The sequence below is a fragment of the Phyllobates terribilis genome, unplaced genomic scaffold (assembly GCF_046119375.1).
Source record: "Phyllobates terribilis strain yellow unplaced genomic scaffold, ASM4611937v1 Scaffold_2__4_contigs__length_985480577, whole genome shotgun sequence".
NCBI lineage: Eukaryota > Metazoa > Chordata > Amphibia > Anura > Dendrobatidae > Phyllobates > Phyllobates terribilis.
In genome coordinates this window covers 686,757,028-686,774,702 of record NW_027362762.1, presented here as the reverse complement: position 1 = coordinate 686,774,702, position 17,675 = coordinate 686,757,028, and the positions used below count along the sequence as shown (strand labels likewise).

Here is a 17,675-nt window from a genome sequence, read left to right as displayed (position 1 = left end):
TTGCGGTTTTTAAAACATACGTTTATCATTGGCCTGTCCTGGTTGGAATAACCAAAGTTGCTTTTGCAATTCCTTCCACTGATAGATTTTCAGAGCTATTATTTTGAAAAAACAGCAATTCAAACTCCCGGACTCGTTTTTCAAGGTCTACACCCTTCTTTTAGGAGTGATCTGTAACAGTCTCTTATTAACATGCCCCTCAAAAAGGCCTTCATTGTATCCCATAGTATGCTTATAAGCGATGGGCGAGCACTAAAATGCTCAGGTGGTCGATGCTCGGGTCGAGCACATTGGAATACTCAGGTGCTCGACCCAAGCAACGAGCCCAATGTAAGTCTATGGGAAACTTGAGCATTTTTCAGGCGGTTCCCCCTGGCGGTCTGCAGAGGGCCTAAAAATTGCCCAAATCGATGGGAACAGTGCTCAAATGATATGGGAACAGCATGGGGAATACCCCTGGAACATTTCTGACTCCCAGGTCACTTCTGTCAACAACGTTGTCAGAGGTATTACGCCACTTTTACCGACACAATAAAACATACAAAAACAAAATGGATCTTCCTGGGAAATTTGTCAAGGAACATCTTTTTCAGGGTAATGACTTGTATATAAGGCAAAATAAATGACAAAAACAAAAATGATCCTCAACACCTTGGGCTATGTTCACACGTAGCGTTTTTGATGCGGTTTTGCACTTTTGCATTGCTTTTAACCGTGACAAATGCATTCACCAGGAAATGTCATTTTAACATTTTACAACCTTTTCTGGCCATATGGTGTGTGAGACATTATCAGACACATCGTGTTTCATTTATGAAAGAGGGACTCTGAAAGTCACAAAGCCTATTTTTATAGGGCCATCAGGCGGTATTTACTATTCTTAAAGGGCCAGCAGTCGGCCCTCACTATTCTTAGAGAGCCATCAGCCGGCTATGTTTATTGTTCCCATTACTAAAGAGTGGGTCTCCTATACTGTTATTATGTATGCAATGAGTGGCAAGGATGCCCTAAATTTGTACACATCCCAATACCCCTTTGAAGAGACTTAGAGGAGGGCCTCCTAAAAACAATGTTCCCATTATTAGGAAGTAGGTCTCCCCTTGTGTTTGCCTATGCAGTGAATGCAAGGGTTGCCAAATATTTGGAAGCACTCCAATGCCTCTTGGAAGAGACGTAGAGGGCCTCATAAAAAAAATGTTCACATTAGAAAAGGAGCGGGTCTCCTATACTTGTAATGCCCATGCACTAAGTGTATGGGTTGACAAATATTTACTCCTGGGGGGGTATATATCAACATACTGTATTTTTTTTTTTTTTTTTTTTTTTTTTTTTTTTTTTTTTTTTTTACAGGCATCATAAACACCCTTTAAAAAAATTATGTGGGTGTTGCATCACGAACCACGGTCACCCTGGTTATATGTTGGTGAAGGCTGAGGACGACGACAAGAGCAAATAGCCAAAATCAGGAAAAGTATACCCATGTCTGGGTGTGAAAAGGTGCATGGGAATACACCTCCCAAGAAAAGACACTGGATTTGGGTTTATGTTACGCTGCTATCATTCGGTGGTGTTGAGAAGTCTGGCCCAATCCAGCCCTTGTTCATTTTTATAAGAGTCAGCCTGTCAGCATTTTCAGTTGACAGCGGATGCGCTTATCAGTTATAATTCCACCAGCGGAACTAAAAACCAGCTCTGATAAAACGCTAGCGACAGGGCAGCCCAGGACCTCCAAGGTATAGAGAGACAGTTCATTCCACGTATCCAGCTTGGATACCCAATAATTATAAGGCACAGAGGAGGAAATTGGTACGGTCGGCAAGGCACTCCCTCAGCATCTTCCCAAACTTTGCACTCCTTGTAAGAGTACCCCGCGCATCAGGGCTTGTGCGATGGGAGGGGCTGAGAATAATGTCCCAGAACTTTGACAGTGTTCCCCAGCCTCTGCTGGATTGCATTTGTGTCTCTCTCGCCTGTACTCCTTGGTTGTCCAATGAACTGTGACCTCCGCCATCAGTGTTTTCAGATGGGAATTTTTTTAATAGTTCCGCAACAAGGGCCTTCTGGTACTGCCCCATTTTTGTAGACCTGTCTGCCTCAGGAATAAGAGATATAAAGTTCTCCTTGCAGCGTGGGTCTAGAAGTGTCACCAATCAGTAATGACTGTCACCCAAAATTTTGAGAATGTGAGAGTCATGGGAAAGGCAGCGTAACAAACTCAGCCATGCGTGCCAGACTGCTAACAGGCAAGACTTCCGTGTCCTCACCAAGAGGATGACTGACCATGCTCTCCTCCTCCTCTCTGTCCTCTGGCCATCCACGCTGAACAGACGGTATGACAGTTGTGCAGGTAGTACCATCTATAGCGCAGGAAACTAGCTCCTGTTCTTCCTCCTCCTCTTCCTTATTGTCACCCAATCCACATTGGGATGAGATGAGGCTGGGCTGTGTGTAATCACCCTGTATGGTTCCTTGCTCCATCTCATCGTGCTCTGCCTGCAATGCATCCTCTTTGATTGTGAGCAGAGAGCATTTCAGAAGACAGAGAAGCGGGATGATGATGCTAATTATGGCATCATAGCTGCTCACCATCTTGGTGGAGTCCTCAAAGTTTTGGAGGATGGTACATATGTCTGACATCCATGTCCACTCCTGAGGTCTTATGTGTGGAGTCCGAACTGAATACTGACGGCCTTGTTGATGCTGGTACTCAACAACTGCCCTCTTCTGCTCACAAATCCTCCCTAACATCTGCAGTGTAGAGTTCCAACGCCTGGGGACATAACATCCAGTGTGTGAGCTCGCCGCGCCTCAGAGCCGCCACCAGGTTCCGGCCATTGACACACACGACCATGACTGGCTGTAGAGTCAGCGGTGTGAGCCACAGATCTGCCTGCTCTTTCAGAGCTGTCCACAACTCTTCAGCATTGTGCGGTTTGTCACCTAAGCATATTAGCTTCAGTACAGCCTGTTGCCGCTTGGCCGAGGCAGTGGTGCAGTGCTTTCAGCTTGTGACTGATGTGGTCATTTCGGAGATGGAGGCTGAAGAGGAGGAGGAGGCTGAGGTGCAGGAGCTGTAGACTGTGGGGGTAACCCTGATTGACCTAGGGCCCGGAATCCTTGGTGTCGGGAGGACATGTTCCGTCCCAAGTTCCGACTGGGTCCCGGCTTCCACTATGTTAACCCAGTGTGCAGTCAGCGAGATGTACCGTTCCTGCCCACAAGCACTTGTCCACGTGTCCGTGGTTAGGTGGACCTTCCCGGTAACTGCGTTGTTGAGAGCACGGCTAATGTTTTGGGACACGTGCTTGTGTAATGTGGGGACGGCACACCGGGAGAAATAGTGACGGCTGGGGAACGAGTACCGAGGGACGGCCGCCGCCATCAGGTTGCGGAATGTTTCCGTCTCCACGAGCCTAAAAGGCAACATTTTGAGCGCAAGTAGTCGCGAAATGTGGGAATTTAGTAGTGTGGCCTGTGGGGCGTTGGCTGCGTATTTGCGATCCAAGGACTGGGGTATGGACAACTGAACGCTGCACTGGGACATGGATGTGCTTCCTGATGCTGCTACTTGAGAGTGTGCAACGACAGGTGCAGGGCAGGAGGCATCTTCGCACGCACCATGGACAGGGGATTGGCTTGCATGCACAACAGCGGAAGAAGCAATGGTGCCACCCGCAGACACTGTTCCTGGACCCTGGGGTTCGGCCCACAAAGTCGGGTGCTTTGCTGCCATGTGCCTGATCATGCTGGTGGTGGTCAGGCTGGTCGTTTTGCCACCCCTGCTTATGCTGGCCTGGCAGGTGGTGCAAATGGCCTTTTTTTGGGGTTATCGGCAGAGTCTTTAAAAAACAACCAGACTCTGGAAGACCTAACAGTTGTACTGGCAACTTCCTTCGTGTTGGTGTTACGGGGAACGGTTGCCTGCCTTCTGTCTGTGGCCACCACACTGCTTCTTCCAGCTTGTTGGGGTGCTCTGTTTCCCTCCCCCCGTGTGCTGCTGTTCTTGCTCTGCATGTCCTCCTGCCAGGTTGGGTGAATTACTATATCATCCACCACCTTGTCTTCCACTTCCGCACCCTGGTCCTCCTCCTGACTTTCTGGCAATTGTGTCTCATCATCGTCCACCTCGTGACACTTTCCCCACAGTCGCCTTTGTGTGACTGTGGCTGCTCAAATATTTGGGCATCACTACACGCGATCTCCTCTTGCCCCGCTTCAAGTGGACCGGGCGAGAGGCCCGAATCTATAAATGGAAAAGTGAACAGCTCGACAGAGTGTCCAAGTGTACAAACTAAAGAGACAGATGCACAGCCCCAATCTGAAAACTAGGGTGCGTCATATGTATCCAACCAATTAGTCAAAAAAAAGAACAAGAAGGTACATATATAGAAATGCGCACACCTCAATACACTAAAATAAAAAAATACAAGCTTTATTATACACATTAAAAACACTAAAAAAACAACACATGATCATCAACACATGATTGGCCGTGTACAGAATATAAATATAATGAATAATTTCAGAACATATAATAGTCATATACAGTTGATTGCAAGGAAAATGTATGAGAGATCACAATAATGATAAATATCCTCTCTGGCATGCCATAGGGCAATATCCTCAATAACAATATTCTATTCAAAGCATCACATTTCATATCATAGTCTTTATTAGGAATCATTTGAGTACTATGTCATCACTATCACAAGCCCTCATTATATATCAACCCATACCATGGACCAACCTTGCATATAACAATTTGTATAAGTCTGTATCTCTGTTACATAGTCCAAATAAACCCAAACCCCTATCAAATGAATACATATAAATGATTACATCACTACCCAATAACCAAATGCGGATCAGATGTTAAACCAATCATTACATCTACATAGCCATATCACCATCTATGGGTCATGTGTGGATCAAATGCAAAGGCCCACGCGTATCGCTGTAAAACACAGCTTCATCAGGGAGATTATGTGAGAGTGTCCAAGTGTGGGATCAGTTGTCTCCGAGCACTCGGCATGGAGGGAGGAAGGAAGATCATGGTGAGAAATATGCAGTCCACATTCATGGCTACGGAGACTTGACTGTGTGGAAGACAGGGTGGTGGTGGCGGCGGCGGCGGCTAAGTGACTGGAAGCATTATCCGCTATCCAACCAATAACCCTTTGACACTGCTCTGGGTTCAATAGTGGTGTGCTACGGTCCCCTAGGAATTGGGACAGGAAGGTCGGGTGAGATGTGGGCGTTTGTTGTGGCACAATTTCAGCTTGCCCACGGCCTCGGCACGCACCATCATGTCCAGTTCCCCGTCCCTTGCCACGCGCCTTGCCCATTTTAAATGGAGGACAATATCTTCCACAATCACTACAAATGGCTGAATTTGGAGCGAAGTCAAATGTAATCCGTGTGATGGAGAAACCACAGGTTTAAATACCTGGCCTGTAGGTAATTATTTTGAACAGCAAACCGGTGTCAAAAACTTTGCTGACACTGAAAAAAATTTGAATGGAGGCCAAAAATGGCAGTATTTTCAGCGCAATTATGTGTGATCCATGTGATGGAGAAACCAGAGTTTTAAAAAGCTGGATTTTTAGCGCTGTAATATGGAAAGGACCTGGCTGTATTCTGCAGTGCCAACAAGCAAATGGCGCAGAAAAATGGTGTTCTCTGGATAGCTTTTTAAGCAAATGATGAGGATTGAAGTCCAAAAAAATAGAATTAGTTCTTACTGGTAATTCGGTTTCTAGAAGACTTCCACGACAGCATTGGGAGGATGTTGTCCACGTCCTGTCGGGGGACAGGAATAAAGAGAGGTTAAAAGCCCCTCCCCACCATCAATCCCCAGTGTTTACCAAGATCACCTGGAAAAATGGTTACATGACAGTTATATGGAATCCATAGGGAGGGAAATTCGTGCTGTCGTGGAAGGCTTCTAGAAACCGAATTACCGGTAAGGACTAATTGTATTTTATCAATACGCCTTCCACGACAGTATTGGAGGAATACCAACAATATTTTATTAGGGAGGGACAATAGCTTGTAGGACTTTCCTACCAAAAGGCTAAATCCCTAATGGACGATAAGTCTAATCTATAATGTTTAGAAAATGTGTGAAGGGAAGACTGCAAATCTGCTCCGTAGTAGCGCCCGCTCTTTTGGCCCAAGAAGTTGATGTGGATCTGGTAGAGTGAGCTTATAACGCGATCGGTGGATCCAACTGTTGGTTGATGTAGGCTTCCTCGATTGCCTTTTTAATCCAGTTTGCTATAGTGGATTTAGCTGCCTTTCTTTCTTCTCTTATGCCCTGAGTGTTGTATGAATAAATTTTCATCCAATCTCCAAGACTCAGTCTGTTGAAGATAATAAAGAACAACTCTGCGGACATCTAAGAGATGGAACTCTGCTTCCTTTGAATTAGAAGGCTTCTGGCAGAAGGAGGGAAGGATGACTTCCTGGGAACGATGGAAATCCATAACAATTTTTGGGAGAAGGGAAGGGTCCAAACGAAGCGTAATTCTATCTTCAGTCACAGTCATGTAAGGTTCTCTGATGGAGAGAGCCTGCAGTTCTCCTACTCTCCATACTGAAGTGATGGCTACTAAAAAGGCAGTCTTATGAGAGAGAGTCTCTATTGTGCTGGAGGATAGAGGCTCGAAGGCAGAGAGGGTTAGACCCCGGAGCACCACATTAAGATCCCAGGATGGGACATGAGACTGAATTTTTGGGTGAAACCTAAGTGCCGAAGTTATGAATCTTTTGATCCATCTGTGAGAGGCCAAATCTTGGTCGAATATGGAACTTAGGGCTGAAATTTGCACCTTGAGTGTACTAGATTTGAAACCAAACTCCAATCCATTCTGTAAAAAAAAAAACAAAAAAAAAAAAAAAAAAACAAGGATCCGAGCAATGTTGAGGGCGTGAGGTGTCAGGAATATCCGGGGCATACAATGATAGGAATTTTCTCCATATTTTGACGTATATAGCATTGGTTACTGGTTTCCTACTTGGTTGAAGAGTTCTTATAACTTCTTCAGAGAGACCTTTTGGATTTTAAGATCTCCGCTTCAGTAACCAGGCTGCAAGGTTTAGCCACTGAGAATTTAGGTAAAATAGGGTACCTTGGAGAGAAGGTTGTTGACCGGTGTAAGTATCACGGGACCGTCCAGGCAAAGTTCTGTGATGGCTGCAAACCAAGGTCTTTTGGGCCACAGAGGGGCCACTAGAATTGTTGCCACTTTCTCTAACCTGACTTTCTGGATAGTTCTTGCCATCAGTGGAATTGGAGGAAAAGCATAGACCAGTTTGAAATGCCAGGGATGGGCTAATGCGTCCAAATTCATGGCATTGTCTCCTCTGTCCAATGAAAAGAGGGGAAGTTATGCGTTTAAGCGACTGGCAAATAGATCTACTTTGGGGAGACCACATTTTGCTACCAGTGACTGGAATATTTGAGGATTCAAGCTCCATTCTCCTGGCTGAATGTCTTCCCTGCTTAGAAACTCTGTTTGAATGTTTGAGCCTTTCAGGTGAATTGCCGAAAGTGACAGGAGATGTTGTTCTGCCCCGGAAAATATTCGAGCTGCAATTTGTTTCAGGCTGTCTACCCTCATACCTCCTTGATGACGAAGGAAGGCGACTGTAGTCACATTGTCCGAGAGTATCTTGATGCGAGTACTCTGGATTAGGTCGACTGCTGCCCTAAGTGTTTTTTCTTCTGCCTTCAGCTCCCTGAAGTTGGAGGATCTGGCACTGATCTCGGGACTCCATCTGCCTTGAAAAGGAGTCTGGGCCACCATGGCTCCCCATCCTCATATACTGGCGTCGGTAGTCACTGTGATTAGAGGGTCCTGGGTCCAAGAAATCCCCATCCGAAGATTTTGAGTGCTTAACCACCAAGAAAGGAAAGCTTTTACCCGGCCAGGAGTCCTGGTCTGTTTGTTTAGCAAGTCCTTTTGTCTGTCCCATGATTTTAGGATATGATCTTGGAGGGACCTTGAGTGGGCCTGAGCCCATGATACTGACTGGATACAGGCAGTCATCGACCCCAATACAGACATTGCCATTCTCAATGTTGGATTCTTCTGGTGTCTGAAAATTGAGATCTTGATTCTGAGAGCTGTTTGATGCTCCAATGGAAGAAAGGACATTTGTCTGTTGGAGTCCAGTAAGACACCAAGGAATTTCCTCCTCGACGCAGGAAGGAGTTCTGACTTTTCCAGGTTCGGAACTCAACCTAACAAGCGAAGAGTTTTTAAAGTTATAGAGAAATGAAGATTGAGAATCCCCACCGAAGGGGCGACGATTAGCATGTCTTGCAGGTATGGAATTACGCAGACACCTTGTTTTCGGATAAGTGCAATGACTTCTACCATAATCTTCGTAAACACCCGAGGTGCTGAAGAGATGCCGAAGGGCAGTACGTTGTACTGGTAGTGTTCTGTTATTTTGTCCCTGGAAATCGCAAAGTGCAGGAACTTCCTGTTGGTTGGATGAATCAGCACGTGGTAGTATGCATCTTTTAGGTCTATGGTTGCCATGACATAATCCTTCCCTATTAAGGGAATAGTTCACCTTATGGACTCCATCTTGAATCGCCTGTATTTGATGTGATGGTTCAGGGATTTCAGGTTGATTATGATGCATGGGGTCCCTGACTGTTTCCGTATTAGGAAAATTATTGAGTAGTGACCTGAACCCTCCTGGCCAGGGGGGACGGGAGACACCACTCCGGACTTTAGCAGGTTTTGTAAACCGACTGATAGCAGTTCCCAAGCCCCCCGAGAGGGAAGGGACGTGATCCTCAGGACCCGAGGGAGGAGACTCTCGAATTTCAATAGAAGAACCCCTTTGATAGTATTGAGGATCCACTGGCCGGAAGAAATTGCCTGCCACTGGGGAAAGAAATCCGAGAGATGCCCCCCTACATGGCCCAAGACATTGCTTGTCCTGCTGCTGGTGAACAAGGATGTTACGACCTTTGCCACCCTTAGGATAGCTCCAGCGCCCAGACTTTCCTTTTCCCCTATATTGTGAGGGGTGACTCTGGAAATGTTGAAAGGGACGTTTTTTAGTTAGTTTCTGTTCAGGAAGGGTTTTCTTCCTACCGAGGCCTTCTCCAGGATATCATCCAGTGCAGGGCCGAATACATATTTCCCTTGAAAAGAATGGAACAGAGTTTAATCTTAGAGGTAACATCCCCACTCCATGTTTTGAGCCACAGTGCATGGCGAGCAGTATTGGATAGGACAGCTGCTCTAGCCGCGATTAGGACTGACTCAGCCGAGGCGTCCGCTAAGAAGCCCATGGCTTTTTGAAGGAGAGGGATGGAGTCTAGCAGGTCTGCCCTGAAGGTGCCCTGAGACAGATGTTCCTCTAGTTGGGCCAGCCACTTGAAGAGGGATCTGGCCACACAAGTCGATGAAATATTCGCTTTGAGAGAGGCAGAAGAGGTTTCCCATGATTTTTAAGGACGCTTTCCATTTTTCGGTCTAATGGATCCTTCAATTGGGATGAATCCTCAAAAGGGAAGTGAGGTTTTACTCACTACCCTTGCCACCTGGATGTCCACCTTGGGGACGTCCCAATCAAATTCTTTACCTTCCAACGGAAATCTATGCTTTAATTCCGAAGGGGTGGTGAGACTGTTTTCCGGGGATTCCCATTCCGGTCGGATGAGATCTCTAATGACCTCATGAACAGGATTCCCAGTCTGCTTTTTTGATCTAAGGCCCCTAAACATTTCATCTTAAACGGAACAGAGGACCTAGACTTCCCCAAGCCCCATAGTGCCTCTAACTGCGTCCAGTAATTCTTCTAAGTTGTCCGAGGAAAAATAGTATCAACTTTTTTGGCAGGCCCTAAGGATGCTATTTCATCCAAATCATCAGAGGCAGAGCTACTAACGTCAATAGAGACCACATCTGAGTCTAACTCTTGGATCTTCCTCTTCTTAGGGGGAGAGGGCCTGGAGGAGGAGTAGACAGGCAGCACAGCAAAAGAAGCTTGAACCTCCTAACTACCTGGCCCTTTTGTTTAACAAGAGATCTAAGCGCCTCAATTAGAGAGGGATTTTCTTCTTTAATTATTTTACCTGTACTGGGCCGGAACAACTTCTTATAGGAAGAGGACAATTTTTTAGCGTAGATGCCACATCTACGGGGCTGGTCTTTATCCTTCTTAGAAGCGGGGGCCTTGAGAGGCCAAGATAACCCCTTAGTGACCACCCAGGTACTACTCACTGTAGCCGAGAACGTGCTGGGCTCTGCAGATGCAGGGATACTGGATCTGTCACCCTCCATGGTGGAGATCGCCAAAGGTAAGGCTTCTTCAGGCAGGTTTTTATAGAAAAAAAACGTGCCTCCCAGCAAGGAACCTCAGTCCCCTCCCCCTTCCAGTCATTTGAGGGCCAATCCGTTTCGATATGGGCCTTGTCGACCATGGGAAGCGCTCAAACCTCAGCGTCCCGGCGTGGAGCACATAGACTGGAAGCAGGACCTGCGGTGATGTCACCCTGGTGCGCGCGCGTGCCCAGACTGCGCGTTCCAGTGTGGAACGCACAGGCCGGAAGAGACAGGACCTATGCTGACGTAACTTCCTATGCGCGCGCGCCCAGAACGCCGAAGGAAGGAGGAGATGCCGGGGAGCTGAAGCAGGCCACCGGCATGAAACCCACCCGGCTTGCTTTATCCTCTATGGGGCGCAGGAAGCCAGGACGGTCCCAAAGGGAGCAGCATGGAGGGAGGAGGAAGCACCCTGACCGACCACTGCCCGGCAAGTATAATTTGACACAATGCTGCCTGCCGGCCCAACAGCACTGTCCCAAAGGGGACAGGAAAACTCTGGGGATTGATGGTGGGGAGGGGCTTTTAACCTCTCTGTGTTCCTGTCTCCCGATAGGGCGTGGACAACATCCTCCAATGCGGTCGTGGAAGGCGTATTGAGAAAAGATTATTCCTGGCCCCTGAGACCTGGGCCTTTGTCTAGAAATATCTAACAGCAGCAGAGGGCAGAACTGGAATGGAGCCTCTTGTGCTATATGCAGATGGATTAGTCCTCAGAAGGACTGTTTGTTGAGATGGATGTGTGTAATGTACTTGTTTTCTCCCTACACTACTTAATACACAACCAAATCTCTCCCTAGCTCAGCAGCACCTCTCCCTACACTGCCTGATTGCGGAGGAGACTGACGAGCACAGCGGCGCCAGGTCTGATATAGACCTGATGACGCTGTGCGGTCAGCCAATCACTGCAATGCCACAACCAACATGGCTGCAGCATTACAGTGAGTGGCAGGAAATCCCTGCATGTTTATAGGCATTCTAAAGAGCGCCAAACATGCAGGGAGGGGAACAGAGCATCAACCCGAGCATCTCGCAAGTACTTGGCGAGCTCCGAGCATCTCGAGTACTGAGATGCTCGGGCGAGTACTTGCGAGTATGCTCGCTTATCACTAATGCTTATGTGTGCCAAGCCCAAATTTGTGGAAAAGAATTCAGATAGTTGCCCCTTGACATTGTTACATTCAGGGCTGTGGAGTCGGTAAGCCAAACCTCCGACTCAGACTCCTCAATTTCCATGACACAGACTCCTTCATAAATGGCTCATGTTTAAGTGATAAATTTACTGTAGCACAGATTCAGCTCAGCTAAAAGTCTAGATCCTTAGATCAAGAATAGGACATTTCATAACTTTCCCAAATTCTTATGAAAAAATATTCCCCACAAACAGCATTGAACTACTGTACCCAATTTATTATATATTTTAGGAGTCGGTCCATTTTATACCGACTCCACAGCCCTGGTTACATTCAATAATATTAAGCCAAAATGGGTTAAGCCTCCGCAGCTAAGAAAACCCTAGACCTATATTAATGAGTCCCGAGATCATAGAAGGATTACAAAGTACCAAATCAATTCTTGAGAGGGTATGATAGGTCAATGAGGCACAGGAGTAGACCCTTGAATTAGGAAATCTCTCTCTCCTGATATCAACCAGGCCCACCTCCTTAAGATGGCCAAAAGGGGACAGAGAACGCTCTCCTGCAGGAAATTGGTTTCTGAATGGATTACATATATCGTTAAAAAGTCTCCCATAGTTATTAATCCCTTTCCAACCCTTGCCGTATTAGTACGCACATTTGCGTATCCCCCGTTCAGTGAGGGCTGCTGCGCTGAGCCCTCACTGAACCGAGCACATGTCAGCTGATTCTTACAGCTGACATGTGCCCGCAACAGCCGCGGGTGGAATCGCGATCCACCCGCGGCTGTTAACATGTTAAATGCCGCTGTCAATCTCCGACAGCGGCATTTAACGCGCGCTTCCGTGTTGCGCGTCATAAGCCCCGCCCACCGGCGACCCCGTCACGTGATCGCGGGTCACCGATGGGCGTGCATGACAACCCAGGGTCTGCAGCAGACGCCTGTGGTTGTCATGATCTCGTCGCTATGAGCGCCACCTAGTGGTCGGCGCTCATAGCACAGGACCATTTCTGCTATATGCAGGGGATCTGCTGATCCCCTGTATGTAGCAGAGACGATCAGACAACTGCTGCTTCTAGTCTCCTATGGAGACTATTGAAGCATGCAGTAAGTGAAAAAAAAAGTTTTTAAAAATATAAAAAAAATAAAAAAACATAAAAGTTTAAATCACCCCCCTTTCACCCCATTCAAAATAAAATATACGGTATATAAAAAAAACAACCCATATACACATATTTGGTATCGCCGCTTTCAGAATCGCCTGATCTATCAATATAAAAAAAGAATTAATCCGATCGGTAAACTGTGTAACGAGAAAAAAATTCTAAAAGCCAGAATTACGTTTTTTGGTCGCCGCAAAATTGCAATAAAATGCAATAACGGGCGATCAAAACATCGGATCTATCCCAAAATGTTATCAATAAAAACGTCAGCCCGGCGCGCAAAAAATAAGCCCTCACCCAACCCCAGATCCCGAAAAATGGAGACGCTACAGGTCTCGGAAAATGGCGCTATTTTTTTAAAGTTTTTTTTACCAAATTTTGGAATTTTTTTTCACCACTTAAATATAAAATAACCTAAACATGTTTGGTGTCTACAAACTCGTAATAACCTGGAGAATAAGAATGGCAGGTCAGTTTTAGCATTCAGTGAATGTGGTAAAAAAAAATAAAAAACAACTGTGGTATTGCACTTTTTTTGCAATTTTACCGCACTTGGAATTTTTTTCCAGTTTTCCCGTACACGATATGGTAAAACTAGTAATGGCGTTGAAAAGTACAACTTGTCCCGCAAAAAATAAGCCCTCACACGGCCATATTGTCCAAAAAATAAAAATGCTATGGCTCTGGGAACAAGGGGAGCAAAAAACGAAAAAGCAAAAACGACAAAACCCAAGGTTGCGAGGGGTTTAAGGGTTCACTTTTCCAGAGCCTTTGTACTACCAGTAACGTGGAAGTCCCCTATATTTCCATTAACAGATGACGGACCTGAGTGGGGACTTACTTATTTTGTGGATTGAGTTGAAGCTTTTATTGGGAACATTTTACATAACGTTTGGGATCACATTTATCCGGCGCTCTACGCTGAGCCCTTACATGGGGGTTTCCATCTAAGGCCACGGACCCACGGTTAGTATTTTTTCTCAGGAGTGGGAGCCCAAACCAGGTGAGGTACAATTAGAGAAAAGGTATAATAAATGCAGAATTGGTGACTTGTTTCTATCACCCACTCCTCCTGAGAAAAAATACTGACCGAATACTGACCAAATACTGATAGTGGAGCCGTGGCGTAAATCTTGAAGTGACGTGATTCAGATGAAACCCTTGATTCATCCATTCACTAAAATGAGGCAGCAGAGTTACTCTGGACTTCATATGGCCTCTGTTCAGCATTGTCCTTTTCAAAAGTGCACAAAACTGTGGAGGAGCACGCTTTTATGCACGACTAAAAAGACAGACAGCGCCAGGTCATAGGCCAGACAGTGTCCACGATGCCTCCATCTGCCTCTTTATAGGAAAACTTCTGTCTGGAGTTCCGTCTGAGTCACGTATTTCAGAGATTTAAACAGAAATCCTGGTGCGAGGGCTCAGCGCAGGATAAATGTGAGCCAAGCCATACTACGATCTGTGGGAGGCAGAAAAAAAAAATAAAAAAAAGTAAAAAACAGCAGGTCAAGAGTTGGTTTTATTTTTTACTCTATTACTCGTGGGGTGTAAGTGATTAGGAGACTTTATTCATCGGGTCAGTGCGATTACAGTGATACCAGATTTATAGCGTGTTTTCATGTTTGGCTGCTATCACACAGTAAGAGACGCTTTTTATTGCAAAGACTAGTTTTTGCATCCCCATAATCTGAGAGCTATAATTTTTCCATATTTCGGCCGACAGTCATGTATTGGCTTGTTTTTTTGCGGGACGAGTTGACGTTTTATTGGTACAATTTTTGGGCACGTGACATTTTTTTGATCACTTCCTATTCTGATTTTTGGGAGGCAGTATGAACAAAACCCAGCATCAATTCAGGAATTGTTCTTTGGGGTTTCTTTTTATACCGTTCGACGCATGGTAAAAATGATAAGGCAGCTTTATTCTTCGGGTCACTACGCTTACAGCAATACCACACTTACGTTTTTGTTTTTTTTAGGCTTTGGAGCTTTTACTCAAACTTTTATAGGAAAAAAAATATTTTTGCATTGCTTTATTCTGAGAGCTATAACTTATTTTTCCACTATATGTATACTCACCCCCCCCCTCCTTCCCCATATGTATACAATATATTAGTGTGTGTACCCATGGTGTAAGAAGCTTGCCAACACTGGTGACCCGGATGTCGTCATGATGACATTGGGTCACCACGGCAATGATCGGCCCCTTGCAATCACGCCGATCGGAGGGCAGAGGGAGCCCCCTCCCTCTGCCTGCCTTCTAAATGCAGCAATCGATATAGCAGTTTAACTCGTCAAATGCTGCGGGCACTTGGCAGTGAGTGCCGGGTATCAGCTGAACACCTGGCAGCGATCGCCCACGCACAGCTCATGTGCACGGGCGATCGCCTTGACATATATTGTATAATTAATATACATACACACCTCATCGGTTGGGTAGTACTTCCCAACCATGACGTATATATACACACTTCAAATGTCGGGAAGGGGTTAACCCATATGTGCAGGTTATAGCTTTAAAGCTTTTACTTGCCAAATAAACATTAAAATGACTGAATTACTACATGAGTTTACCTTGTTTGCCAGAAGTATGCATGGCACAGGATCACCATTTGATAGGGTAACCTTACTGTCCAGGTCACTTTTCCACATTTGACAACTTCGGAAAGAGTCAGCCCCGGTGAGGTCAAACATGATTATACAACCAGAAGCCTGTTTATAGTAGAGTCTGGTCATAGACGTAAATCGCTCTTGACCTGTTGACAAGAAAAGATACAATATATACGGCTGGACTAATGGGTGACCTGGATAAATGGATAGTTTTAGTTACTGGTACATTGTGTGCACCTGGTTTCAGCACAAAAGAATGAAAGTAACTTGCTTATCATTCTGGTTAGTATACATACAAAAATTATATATCAAAAACTAGTGTAAATGATAATGTGAATGACAATACTAGCATACAATGACAGGAAATTAATTAGTCTGATTATGCAGCCAACAGAAGCATGTATAATTACCAATATTCACAACTAAAGCAAATCATTCTGTATATGGAAGGTGTTCATCTCCAACATAAACAAAACTGTGGGGCAACACGGTGGCTCAGTGGTTACAACTGCAGCGCTGAGATCCTGGTTTCAAATCCCACCAAGTTAATAGTGCTATCGAACATAACAGGTTCCCTTTAAGAATTATACTTTCGCGTAAAGAAAAGCAAAGGAATCCTGGAAGCAATAATATGGCCCCCACAAAGCCACAATCTCAACACTTTAGAGTCCATCTCGTATTACATGAAAAAGACAGAAGATTTTCTCAAGCCTACATTCACAGAAGATCTATGGTTATTTCTCCAAGATGTTTGGAACAAGCTCCCTGCCAACTTCCTACAAAAACTGTGTGCAGGTGTGATAGAAAAATTGATGCAGTTCTGAAGGCAAAGGGTGGTCACACCAAATATTAATTTGATTTAGATTTCACTTTGTTTATTCACTTTGCATTTTGTGAACTAATAAAACTATTAAAACACTTCTAATTTGTTTAAGCATTCTTTGCAGCATTTTTTCCCCAAACCTGCCTAAAACTTTTGCATAGTAGTGTATATTTATAACTACCATTTGGGCTTTAGTTTAGAACATAAGTCAGAGTGATCTGCCGCACTCATTGTATTCATCGTTTTCCCCATGAGTGTCTTATGGACCTCACCAACCTATAATGGGGTCCGTTGTGTCCATTGTGGTTTCTGCCCAGGAAGCTTGGAGCCTCTGGACAGTGTAAATATGACATATAATATACTGTGACACAGCGGTACCCAAATCTGTGGCTCGTAAGCTCAAGATGTGTGGCTCACGGCTTTCTGCCTGTTTGGGTCATTAGCACCTTGTCTAGTAACTAGCCCTGAAGAGAATGTCTCCACATTAGGGGTCGGCGATCCTAAAAAGAAATGATCAGCGTTCGTACCGAACAGTCACTGTTCGGGTCTGAACGCCGAACACAGACTTTCTCCTGCAGTCCGATGCAGTGTTTGGGGTAAATCCGTGGTGAGAGAGATCTTACAAGTTCGGGTCTCCATTTTTATCAATGGGGTTTGGGTTCTGGTGGAAGTTTGGTTACTATTCTGGTACAGAAACCAAACTTTCTCAAAAGTTTGGGTCAGGTACCAGAGCACGAACTTCCACATGTCCGCCCATCCCTACTCCAGGTGGTGACTTCTATGGAGTAGCCCAGCACAGAAGATCTGGACATGCATATATTTCCAGAGGGGATGAGGGTCAGAAATAAATATAGTAGGCTGGAGATAGGATAGGATTGAAGCTGGGTGCGATAGTATGGAGGGTATGCTTGATATGAGAATACTAAATGACAGTAAAGGAGGAACCCCTGGATGTAATTATACTGCTTATATGGGAAAGGGGTACCAGATCTGTGTGCTTTCTGTAGATAAGCTTTGGCTGTCATCATACCAGTAATGGTGGGCTCTGAGTGCCACTACTGTGGGGATTGGAGGGATGGATGTGGCTCTTAACCATCTCTAAGACTCTCAAGGTAATAAAGGTTGGGAATCTCTGCTGTAAGGGAACAGGAATCCCTATTGATTTGACACTGTTGTGTTTTTATTCATGGGGTCCAAGTAGTAACGCATCTCCTTGTGGAGAGTGACATGCCAGTGTAAGGAGACTTATAGGCCATAAAAATTGTTGGACAAAATAGGTTGTTATCTGACTCTGGCTTCGATGTTAAGGAATCAATAGCTGCCGTAGAATTAGACTCTAAAAATTCTAACCTGTCCAATTATAATATTTATTGTACTTTTTTATATTAATTCAGAATCATAAAAATTATATAACTGCATAATACAATTTGAAAAGACCATGGAAATCAAGAATGCATCTGTGCTGTACAATATGAAGATTGTATTTGAGGAAGCAAAACTTGTGTTTATAAATGGCCAAGTTGAGAAAGTCTGTAAGATTCCTCAATTACGTAATGATAAGGGGAATTACAACTGGGCTGTGGTTGC

General features: G+C 45.1%; 1 protein-coding gene across 1 annotated transcript in view; it reads right to left on the bottom strand.

The window, feature by feature from the left end:
- Positions 1-17,675, bottom strand: part of RAB29 (RAB29, member RAS oncogene family) — a 45,308-nt gene that overhangs the window by 24,150 nt on the left and 3,483 nt on the right. Inside the window, exon 3 of the mRNA XM_073666951.1 lies at positions 15,230-15,411. Within this exon, the coding sequence (XP_073523052.1) occupies positions 15,230-15,411 (182 nt within the window). The remainder of the gene's footprint in view (positions 1-15,229; positions 15,412-17,675) is intronic.